We start from the raw sequence: 12,668 nt of genomic DNA, 5'->3' as shown, positions 1-12,668 counted from the left end.
TGACTCAACCTCTTTTTTTATACAAAAATATGTGATTTCAACCGGAAAAAAAATAAATTCTAATAGTCTAAATTATTTGTAAGATGTAATTAAAATGATGAGTAAAAAAAAAGACAATAAATTAATTCTTAAAATGTCATACCTTTTTTATTTTTCCGGTTAATTATAGCAAATAGGAAGTAAACTAAAATAATATAGTAGCCAAAACCTCCATTAGAATTTATCAAATCCAAAAAATAATAAAATAGTAATGGTTCAAATCTCACATATATATATATATATATATATATATATATATATATATATATATATATATATATATATATATATATATATATATATATATATATATATATATATATATATATATATATATGATATAATAAGATATGATATAATAAGAATGGATAATGTAAAAGACATAAAAAAATCTTCAAAATTACATTCCTTTCCTGTTCTTCTGAAATAAACTCAAACAATATATTAGCAATTTTCAAATATATTTTTTTGATTAAAAAAATATTATATATAATTTTTTTATAAAATGAATAAATATATTAAAGATATTAAAAATAAAATGATAAAAAAATATTAAATAAACATAATTATTAATGATATATTAGTATAATTTAACTTTATAATTTCAAATTTAGTTGATGCAATTAAAATGGTTAGAGACAAACTTACCTCTAAGATGTCACACTTGTCATCGATTTCTTGAACACTAAAAATGCAGTTGAAACAATAATATAAAGATAAGATCAAGTTACTTCAGTTAGTATCATACAATATTAACTAATGAATAGTCAAGATAATACGAAGATTAATAAAGATAAACAAAAATTACAATACAAAAATAAAATTGCTGCTACAAAATTACTACTAAAAAGTGATTACAAATCAAAATCAAATATTAACTGATCAACAATTAAGATAATATGAAGATTAAGAAAGATAAACACAAATAATAATATAAATTTAAAAAGCTGCTAAAAAGTTGCAGTTTATAATCCAAATTACCATCTATATTCAATATTTAGTATATACACTTGAATGAATATTTCTTGAAAGAGACAATGTAGAGAATAAATCTAAAAAGAGAAATAGAAAAAAACTTGAGATTGAAGGCCATTTTTATAAGTGTATTTATAATGAATACATAGAATTCAATGAGAGGGTAAATGAAAAATAAAAAAATTGTAACGTATCTTTTATGTATTCAATTAAAAAATTTAATAAATTTTATTTTGGAATAAATTAAAATGAGGAAGATGGAAAGTTTTTATTCTTACAGTTGAAATCTTCCATTAATTCTTATTGAACATAATAGCATTAAAAAAGTCAATGAAAAAACATTTACCTGTTACATTTAAATTCATTCTTATTAAACTTTTTTTGTAGAATTTATTTTTATTAAAATTCTATGTGACCGTTAAATGCTACTGTATATATTTTAACGGTTAAATGTTAGCTTCATTCTTAAAAAATTTATGTAACAGTTACATTAATTCTTTTATATTGTAAAAAAGATTATTTGATTCTATAGCTATGGCTCAATATTATTATTATTATTATTATTATTATTATTATTATTAATAATGTGTCAATTTAATAAATAATATAATAAATATAATAGTATAAATAAATATTTGTGTTTTGTTAATATTTTTATTGTTAGTATAAATAATTTAATATTTTATTTAACGTGACTATTAAGTTATAAAATAGAAAAATTAGTTTAAGAGTTAATAATATATATTGGCAATAAGGGTTACCAACATAAAATTTATTGGTGTTTTAGTGTAACGTTATTAACGTTACGACTTCTCATTTTCTATAAAAAATATGATAAATTAAATTGAGTATTATGTATTATTAAAATTTAATTAAATTTAAAAAGATTTATTTTTAAAAAAATGTATAAAATTGGAGAAAAAATTAAAAAGTGGTTTACGTAAATAGAAATCAAATATTTTCTTTATAAAATATTATTTATGTTTTTTTATTTCTTCTCTTTCATAAATTAATTTGATTGTTAAAATGATTTTCTATAATTTAATCTTTACCATTATTTTATTATTATTATTATTATTATTATTATTATTATTATTATTATTATTATTGAATTGTTGAATTATAATACTATAAAAGTAAAAAATAATTTAACTATTTATTCTAAAATATTATAATACAAATAGTTAATTAATATTAGAAATTTTAAGAGATTGACATCTCAGCATTAGTGTTATATTAGAATGACACATCATTTTTAGGTCTAGGGTTGTTGCAAAATTTGTCATCATGACAACCTTGCATTTAGATTAAGTAGATAAATAAAAGATAGAGACCAAATAGGATCAAATTGTTTTTTTAAAGGGTTGTGTCTTGAGTTTTGGGTGGGTTATATAGGTTATGTCTTGAATTTTAAAGGACAAATTATTATTTTATTAAATTTATTATTGTAAAAAAATTAATAGTGAGATTTTTAGAAATTTTCAGAAAATCTAGTCTCTTATTTTTAGTCTCTTATTTTAGAAATTTGTTGAAGTTTGAGTTTAAAATAGTGAGATTTTTATTGTTTCTATTTTTATATTATTGATTTTAACGGTAATATTTTTGTTTCTGTTATATGATTTGATTTTGATTAAAGTGAGTGAGTATATTATCGAGCAATAAATTTTGTATAGCATTTTCAGAGTTTTTGATATTTATGCATTCTCTTATTTATATTTTAGAGTGAAGGTCCATTTTAATCCCTTACAAAAACTGCAGAAGTCAGATTAGTCTCTAAGAAAAAAAGTCTCTATTAAATCTCTTACAAAATTTAGCCGAGCCATGTTAGTCTCTCTACTAATATTTTTTTCTAACCGGTATTTTTCTTACTTTTGAACCGTGACTGACTACTGCCAATGAAGACCCATTTTAGTCTCTAAAAAAAAGTCCAAATTAGTCCCTAAGAAAAAAAGTTTATATTTAATCTCTTACAAAATTTATCTGAGTCATGTTAGTCTCTCTTTTAATATTTTTTTCAAATGATTTTTTTCCTAATTTTAAATCGTGACTAAACTAGACAAAATAGACCTACTTTCAGAAATTGAGTACGAGCCAAAGGTTAAATTCCTTTGCACATGGTCTTCAGAGTCTGAGTTTTCACCAGAAGTTGAGTTACCGAGTATACTTTGTTAAATACTTTGTTATCATCAAAACCAAACAAATATAGTATAAACCAATTTTTTTCCAACATATCATGTGTATTATTTTCGCCACAAGTATTATTTACAAAAGGAAGAAATTAGTCTAAATCACCCCAGCAGCACAACTAAACATTTCTAAAAGATCATTAACGACATAAACAATAACAACATCTAATACACAAGAATACATAACAAGATAAACAGTAGTCACCCAGCCATAAGTCTGATAATAAACCCAACAAAAAAAGAACATCGTGGTATTGCGATGATTTATCTACAATCCCTTCACAAATAATTTCAAATCAATAGTCGTAAAATAAAAATCCAGTCACGGTTTAAAAATAGGAAAAAATTGTTACTTGTCACTTCAAATATTAAACCTGGAACCCCCGATTTTTTTTAGTTTGAAAATGCCCATGATATTATTTACTCTTTAAAAAATTACATTTGTCAAATAAAATTACTATTGCTGTAGAGTAAAAATCAAAATTTCCGATAAGCAAAACAAATTTCTGGGTACGAACATTGCACGCATACCGAAAATTGTTTGAGTTTGGGAAATTTTCGGTTGTGATTTACCGTAAATTCCAAAATTTTCGAGGCGATTACAAAATAATTGGAAATTTTCCAAATTTTCTGGGACGATACATATTTAACCGGAAATATCAAATTTTCAGAATGCCATAAATTTCCTAGTTACTTGAAATTTCTAGTATGTATGCAGATGAAATTTTGTATATGTGTGTTCCTGGGCCGACAACTGCTTCTACAGATTCATGTATAGATTATACAGAATTCTTCACTTCATATATGGTATGTTTTGTATTGAAATAATGCAGTTTTAATTTTTTTCCGTCATTTATGAAATTAATAACGTTTAATAATTATATGTTGCAATTGACAAATTTGTAACTCACAATCAGAAGTTTTAGCATGGGCGCAATCTACTGGTAAACAACATGGTATTATTGTTGTTATTGTTCGTTCTGATCCTACTAATGAAATGCGGGGGAGGAAGGATAAATTAATTATGGGTTGTGACAGAGGAGAAAATTACAAAAGAAGAAATGCATATGAAACCACTAATTTCTCTGATGGCATTTATAGTATGAAGGTCAAGTGTTCGTTTAGGCTGAGATATGTTTCAAGTGGTACCGATTGAAAGGTGATGGTTAGATGCGGGATGAACAATCATAGACTAGATAATGATTTGGAAGATCGTAATATATTTAGTCATTTAAATGACCATGAAAGAAAGTCTGTGAATGACATGAAGAAGTACAATATGGCTCCAAGGTACATAATTTCTGCTTTGAAAGACAGAGATCCAAAAAACCTCATGAGTATTACCCAGGTGTATAAAGCTATATCAACATACAGAATAGGCAAGAGAGGTACATGGACAGAAATGCAAATGTTATTAAGCCTTATTCACAAAGAGAAATACATGTGTTTGACTAGAAATAATGACACCTCGGATATTGTAGCTGTTGTCTTCTGAACACATCTTGATTCTGTGAAGTTGTTGAATATGTTTCATCTGGTGTTAATATTTGATTGTACGTAAAGACAAAATAGGTAAGAACTTTATTTTTTACATTATAAAACCTGTTGTGAATGTTTAGTGAGTTATTTGGTTATGTGCATTTGGATCGTGCAGGTACTGGATGCCACTGCTTGAAATTGTTGGTATTATGTCAACGAAGTTGACGTTTTTGGTTGCCTTTGCCTATTTGGAACATGAAAGGGAAGAGAATTTCACATGGGCACTAGATAAGCTCAAAGAGTTGTTCACTTTAGATAAATTGTTACCAAAGATTACGGTGACAGATCGAGAGCTTGCATTGATGAATGTCATGGAATTTGTGTTTCTAAATGCAACTCATTTGTTGTGTTCATTCCATATTTCAAAATATACGAGTATGAAATGTAAAGAGTACGTGAAATCGAAAAGACAAGAACGTGTCATGGATCTATAAAACAACATCATGTATTCAAATACAGAACATGAGTTTAATGTACACTTCAAGCACTTTGAAAGTGTTTGTACTCTAATTGATTATTATTTTCTTTAAAATTATTATTTTTAATATGTTTAAGAAGTCAATGCATGTTTGTTGTCATTATTCAATGCAAAATCTCATTTAATAATAAAGGTCTACATGTTATTGGAGATACACCTAACCTTTATGAGAAATTTATTTTATTATTGAAAGACATTAGTTCCTTTTGACGAAGACAACTTGACTTCTTATTTTGGATTTGACGATGGTAAGGCGCAGTAATCCCTTAAAGCATCAACATGCATGAAAGAAATAGAGAAAGTCATTGTTTTTTTCAATATTTTTATATTTTTTAAAAATCTATAAAGTTTGGCTTATGGTAGATAGTAGCAGGAATTCTCTGGGAGTCACATATGATAATAATGGTTGTGAGCTTAAATCTTCTCATGTTTAAGGAGTACCTTCACTGGTGAGTTAATCAATTATATTACCTTATTATATGTTAGATGTGAACATGATTTGTAAGAGATATATGTTAATCAACTACTTTATTGCTTCTTCAATGCTTAATGTTGATACGTTTATTATTTCTCTAATGCTTGCTTCAACTTTTATGATGTAGCTGCTCATTTTATATATATATATATATATATATATATATATATATATATATATATATATATATATATATATATATATATATATATATATATATATATATATATATATAATTCATTATAAAATGAGTCCAATCAAATAGTAGAAGTTGAACAAAACTCATAAAAAGAAGCTGAAGAAGTCAAAGGTCTGTGGATCTCAATTTGTCTGGTTCCTTTCAGCTGACAAACTTTTACTTTATCTAAGTTCCCTTGTTAATGGCGGATGATGTTTAAGAATAACCTAACATAACATCATACTTTTAATGTATGAAAATTTTCTTTTAGCATGATTAATTTGACATATCTCCTACTTTGTGTATAATATTGATATTAGTTGGTGTTTATTGCAATAGCATATTCTGGTATATCTATCAAAAATTAAGACTCGGTATCTTCGATGTCTTTTGGCGAAGCAGTTTAAAATTTTAAGTACAGTTGCACAACTGATTATGGTTGGATTAATAAACATAGTTATGTGTGTTATGGACACATACTCGATGATGAAACTGTTGTTATGTATGAAAGGGGTGATAAATATGAAACATAATACAATCATTTATATGGTTTAACTATATGATAAGAATAACAAGAATAATTCAACTATAAACTCTAATAATACTAAAAAAATGATTTGACTGTGAGATATATACAATTCATTGTTATATTTCTTTTACATATTATTAACCATTTGCGAAGGGGGTTTAACTTCTAAAAACAAAACCCTATAGTTTACATAAAATTCCATTTTTGAGTACATATGTTGACTCAATAATTCAACAATTGCCCCGTTGTCATGTCATATATGTAGAACTTAATGTTTTTCACAAAAATTAACGGAAAGGATCAACTTGACTAACTTAATACTTTTAGGGGACTAATATGTAACATTTATTAAATAAGAGACTGAGGTGAAACTTAAAATCAAGTTAAAAGACTTTGCTACTAATTAAATTTTTTTATTAATATGATATGTTGTGTTATTTTGTTATTTGATAATACTTATTTTTTTAACAATATTTATTAGTTTAGTTTAATCTATTTGCGTTTATTATTTAATTTGTTTCAACCATAATCGATTATCCTTATGTTGTAATATTAACTTTTAATATACAATATATAGTACAATATATTCAATCTATCATTTATTAGCATTTTTATAATCTTAATAAAATTATAATTTATAGTTTGAATATCAGTAAATCAATCCAAATTGAACCACATTAAATTGATTCAGGTTGAATTTGATTTTTTTTAATAAATCATCCATAACCAAATTGAAACGTTAATAAATTTATCTTTGCATCAGATGGATTTTTACCTCAATTGATCAAAACCGCACTGTGAGCGTCCCTAGTTCACATGGACATTATACAGTTGGTATAGTATAATGGTTTGAAACTAAGCAATCCAAATAATATAGATTACAGAATGCCCACCAATACATATTAAACAATTGAGAAATATCATATAGTGTTTAGTGAGACTCAAAGTAAAATAGTCAAAGTATTTGTCCATGTGGAATAAGGAGAAATATATATGACAGGAATATCACTCTTACATTTTGGTTCGAAGTGCTTATTATGCTCTTTTAATTTTTAGTTAAGTTTTTAATTTTATTTTCATGTATTTGCATCAGCATGCATAGATTGGAAAATATAAATGCATTTTTCATATAAATTAGGGATAAATATACGTTGCGAGATTCGGTTTACTCCCTTTTATTTTTTTTTTGTTTGGATTACCCCCTTGAAATATAAAAATTAGATATTTTTGCCCCCTATTATCCCCCTGTAAAATGATTTTTTTGATTTACCCCTTGGTTTTTTTCCTGGTTTTTACACGCTTAGGGGTTTTGATTTTGCCTCATTTGCTTGGTTCTTTGCTCTTCTTTGATCTAGGGATCCCTGAGGCAACTCGCCACTTAGAGGTTGATCCTATTAGCATTTGATTGAAGTTGCCTATGACATATTTCTTCAAGTGGACCTCTTGGACGAGGCGCTCAATCTCCTTGAGTTGGTAGCAATATTTCGTGTGGTGGCCCTTAACCTTGTGAAACTTGTACCACCAACTAGGTTCAAGCCCCACGATGTCTAACTTGAGAGATGAAAAAAGAGGAATTTTATGGGGCACGGAGGACCTCATGTCATATATGCTTACGACGAGTGTTTAAGGGCGCGGAACTTTCCGTACGCCTCCCTTTTTGTTTGAAGGTCGCACTGTCTTTAACAGGCGAAGTATAATGATTCATGTGTGACTAAAGTAATTTATTAGGGTTTCCAATTGTCGGTTGCTTAACATCTCTGGCTTTCTTTTCTATGTTGCTCTCATCCTTATTTACGTAACATTTTGCTCGTACCATTACCTTTGCTATGGAAGCAACAAGCCTCTAACTGGCCTTAGGATTAATTGAAATGCCCAACCCTTTGTTTGTTTTGGAATGTTCCTACAAACATCTCCTAGTTAGGGTGGTCGACCTTAATGGTCTCCTCATTGAAGTAGACGAGGCACTTCTTCAAAGATTATAAAGGGCCTTGACGAATGTTGAATAGGCTGATGGTAGACATCCTTCACTGTCTGCTTGCTGTAAAATGATTGACCAATTTATTTATTAAGTCTTGGTAACTAGTAACTAAAAATCGTAGCAGGCTCATGTACCACTTTAACGTTGCATCCTTGAAAGTTATAGCGAGAAACTTGCGCTCTAGGGAGTCAGAGGCTCCAATAATTGTTATTTACGTGTTGATTGGGGCGACATGCTCTTTGGGTCACCACGTCCATCAATCTTGGCCAACAATGGTAGCTTAAAATTATTTGGCACTAGGGCCTCCCCCCCATATTTCATCAAAGAGAGGCCAGGGTTTCATAACCTTTATCTTCTGATGAGACTCAGGATCCTAATGGATGGGCTAAATATGAAGAACACTGTCATCCAGAGTATGATTCTAGCAACACAAATTCTCCATGCTACCATACATTTCCTCTATGACGTCTTCATCGCCTCCGAAACTGTTATTGGATGGAGTTGCTACCTGTTTGTTCATCATATTTACTAAAGGGGGTAGAATATGGAAGGCAATTTTACCGTCTGATGCAATAGTGGCCCAAGTCAGTTTTACCTTGGCTCCACGGTGGGCGCTAATTGTACTTACTAAAAGCACAATGAATAACAACTCCTAGTTGTGTAGGTTTGTTTGAGGGTTTCTGGGTTGTTGTTGGTATTAGAGCAAGTTCATGCAGGATTGGTGAGAAGTCCTGTAATTGTCTTATTTATGAGTGAATTGAATGTCCTTTTCAATTCTATGGTTGAGGTATCTATAAAGGTTTGTCGGGTCAGAATTTTTGGACCAATGAGGGGTTATTATATTCCTCTTAGGAGTATGGAACCATTATTTCCTCTTATTCTTCAAGAGAATGTAACTGGCCCCTTTTGACTGAGTTTCCACACCGTTAGTGTCTAATGACACATTAAATCCCACATTTCATTTGATAAGCGGGTGGCGCATTGTACAAGCTTATCCGCAACAGACTTTATCCTACCTTTTCTGACCCCTTTCCTTCTAAGTCGGTTAAGTTTTTCCTTATACAAGACCTAATACAATTAAACTGATGTGAAAGTCATTACAACAAAATTGTTACAAAAGATAATAATTTATTTCTTAAAAGTTATATTTATCAAAAACTGAAAAGAAAGTTCTTATTCAATCTCATGTATGCATGATAACTTAATATTTTATTAATTTTATGAAAATAAAAAAGTTAGTTACGACTAGAACAAATAAATTTGTTAACAATAAATTTTATGAAAGATTTAATATTAAGGATACATGGAGTAATTAATAGTTAAAGAATTAAACATGTGTATTTTTATAAATTGTTTTTCAATTTGCTAAACATCCATTTGGCATAAGCTATTATATTGAAATTATTGTACCGAAAAGACAAGAATAGAGAAAGACGTAAAGATTTTGAAAAATAAGTAGAGAGCGTGACTGGACCACGTGTCAGCTATCCGTTATTCGACCGTTACAGATTGAAAAATGTCTCGTTGTTAATCAATGAACGAACCAACGAAGAATTGAAGAAGAAGAAGAAGAAGAAGGAGCTGCTTTCAACTTTCATCGTCGTCTTCTTCCATTTCTCCTTTCAAGAAACCCTTTCTCTCTCTAAAACCTCTCTCTCTCATGGCCATCGCAACAGAGTCTCATCAATCTCACCCTCAACAACACACGGTAATCCATTCTAGGGTTTTGCTTTCCATTCTGATTCAATTGTTTCCTCTTTTTCCGTTTTTGTTGATTGATTCGGTTTATTTCAACAAGATCTGATGGTTCCTGTTTATTAATTGGGGGTTATTGTTCGAATTTGTGGTAGTTGTTAACAAGATCCGTTAATTGTTAATTATTGATTGTTTTGTTCGTGATTCTTATTTGCAGGCTTCTTCGGAGTATTCAGGTTCAGCTCAGGAGCAAAAGAGATGGACATTGAATGATTTTGATATTGGAAAACCTCTTGGAAGGGGAAAATTCGGCCATGTCTATTTGGCCAGAGAAAAAACTGTGAGTTCATGTTCAATTTTGTAGATCTGTCTGAAATGCTTGTAGTTAGTTGATTTGTGATGTTTATTTAAAATGTGTTTATGTGATTATGATGCAGAGTAATCATATTGTTGCTTTGAAAGTACTCTTTAAGACTCAATTGCAACAATCCCAAGTTGAGCATCAGCTTCGCCGAGAAGTTGAAATACAGAGTCATCTGAGACATCCCCATATATTGCGACTTTATGGATACTTTTATGATCAGGTATACTTTGGTTTTGCTTGATATAATTAGGATCGAACCGTGTATTGTTGAAGAAGGTTAAATTATGCTGCCTGCTATTAACTTTTTCTATGTGAAATTAATTCATTGCAGAAAAGAGTGTATTTGATTTTAGAGTATGCACCTAAAGGTGAACTTTACAAGGAATTGCAGAAATGCAAGTATTTCAGTGAAAGACGTGCAGCTACTGTAAGTACTAATTCCCCCTTCTCACATCTGATGTGATTTTTTTTCTTGATAATTTGCTCAACATATAGCAAAAGCCTAGTCAATACTGAAAAACTTAACATGATAACTCATCTCATAAGTAAAAAAAGGGTGTGCATTTGATTGGTTATGTGGCTATATTCTTAAATTGACCAGTTTATGTTGTTATTTTGTGGTTGATGCAGTATGTTGCGTCATTGGCCCGAGCCCTTATATATTGCCATGGAAAGCATGTAATTCATAGGGACATTAAACCAGAGAACCTTCTTATTGGTGCTCAGGTAACCTCCATTTTACTATTGGACTATGTTTTTTTTATGGTCCTTTTGTCTCTTGTCTTCCTTCATCTTGTGCTAATTATGTCATAATCTTTTTCATTTTCAGGGTGAATTGAAGATTGCGGATTTCGGATGGTCGGTACACACATTCAACCGCAGGAGGACCATGTGCGGCACCCTGGATTACCTTCCACCCGAGATGGGTAAGTTTAGATGACATGAGTTTTTCATATTAAATTTGTTTGTCTCTCTATATGATGATCCTAAATTCTCGATATCTTGACAGTGGAGAGTGTAGAACATGATGCAAGTGTTGATATATGGAGCCTTGGTGTTCTTTGCTATGAGTTTCTTTACGGAGTCCCCCCTTTTGAGGCCAAAGAACATTCTGATACTTATAGAAGGTAACAAGCACTAAGCATTTGAAATTGTATCATCATGCATGAGTTATGTAGTTCCTGTCTAGTGGAAAATATTAGGACAGAAGAATTTAAATAGACTATAGGGTGTATGAACTCTACCGTGCTTAATCCTACTTCTGTGTATGGAATCTTTTTATTTAAACAGGATAATACAAGTGGATCTCAAGTTCCCTCCTAAACCGATTGTTTCTTCTGCTGCGAAAGACCTCATCAGCCAGGTTTTGCTTCTGTCTTGTGCGCTATGAATTTTGTGAAGTTACATATTTATATATTCAAGCATTTTGCCTGAGCACTCTTTCCTAACCATATTTATGCTGACAGATGCTGGTTAAGGATTCCTCTCAACGACTACCGTTGCACAAACTGCTAGAACATCCTTGGATTGTTCAGAATGCAGAGCCCTCCGGTATATACAGGAGCTAATTTGCCTCCCCAATTGTTGTGTTTTCGTAATCGTGGAAATCACCAGCATTGCAGCTTCTTCAAAATAATTGTCAATATTTGGCTGAGAGATGTTGCAAACTATTTGAAGATTTGTAAACTTAAAATTTAAATCCATTGGGTTAGCTGATGCTTGCTGAAGCATTTGATAAAAGAAAAGCATTGTTTGAAAAGATTTACCACATCCTTTCACATGCCATCTTAAATCCCAATGTCTTGTTTGAGGAAGAGAAAATCAGTTTCTTATATCCAATTTTATATGTAATATGTCTTGTTTGAGGATGAGAAAATCAATTTCTTATATCCAATCTTATATGTAATATTATCATACATTGTGGTGTATTATGTCTTTGTATGCCATTGTTCTACAATCTGTAAGTTTTTTCTCCAACAAAACAATAATGTTGGGTTTGATATTTGATCACCCTGACGTTTTTCCAACATTGTGTTTTGTGTGTTATCGTTCTTCCTATCTTTCTTTAAAACATGCCCCCTTTTTTTCTTCTTCTAAATTTGTATTGTTCATTAAACTTAATTAGGTACTATTCAATTAGGCACTATTCCTTGTAAAATGCTAGATGACAACATTTTATAAAATTAGTACTTTTAACAAACTTGATCAAAATTTTGTATAATGTTAATAGGT

At 29.6% G+C, this 12,668-nt stretch overlaps 1 protein-coding gene across 1 annotated transcript; it reads left to right on the top strand.

Moving 5' to 3' along the window:
* The first annotated feature begins 9,867 nt into the window (after window positions 1-9,867).
* LOC131654793 (serine/threonine-protein kinase Aurora-2) lies at window positions 9,868-12,463 on the top strand. The gene is made up of 9 exons (XM_058924727.1): window positions 9,868-10,085; window positions 10,290-10,412; window positions 10,510-10,656; window positions 10,768-10,863; window positions 11,067-11,162; window positions 11,266-11,362; window positions 11,446-11,563; window positions 11,727-11,799; window positions 11,903-12,463. Exons 1-9 carry the CDS (start codon window positions 10,038-10,040, stop codon window positions 12,002-12,004), a joined length of 900 nt encoding a protein of 299 aa, XP_058780710.1. The 5' UTR covers window positions 9,868-10,037; the 3' UTR covers window positions 12,005-12,463.
* Window positions 12,464-12,668: the final 205 nt, after the last annotated feature.

The sequence above is a fragment of the Vicia villosa genome, linkage group LG3 (assembly GCF_029867415.1).
Source record: "Vicia villosa cultivar HV-30 ecotype Madison, WI linkage group LG3, Vvil1.0, whole genome shotgun sequence".
Taxonomy (NCBI): Eukaryota; Viridiplantae; Streptophyta; class Magnoliopsida; order Fabales; family Fabaceae; genus Vicia; species Vicia villosa.
Note: the sequence above shows the minus strand (reverse complement) of the source record. Positions and strands in the feature narration are given on the sequence as shown.

Bases quoted from the DNA above. Each gene is read 5' to 3' on its own strand.
- LOC131654793 (XM_058924727.1), top strand. From the start codon at position 10,038: ATGGCCATCGCAACAGAGTCTCATCAATCTCACCCTCAACAACACACG. The intron at 11,363-11,445 runs GTAAGTTTAGAT...ATATCTTGACAG, and splicing joins TTACCTTCCACCCGAGATGG to TGGAGAGTGTAGAACATGAT. The intron at 11,564-11,726 runs GTAACAAGCACT...TTATTTAAACAG, and splicing joins CATTCTGATACTTATAGAAG to GATAATACAAGTGGATCTCA.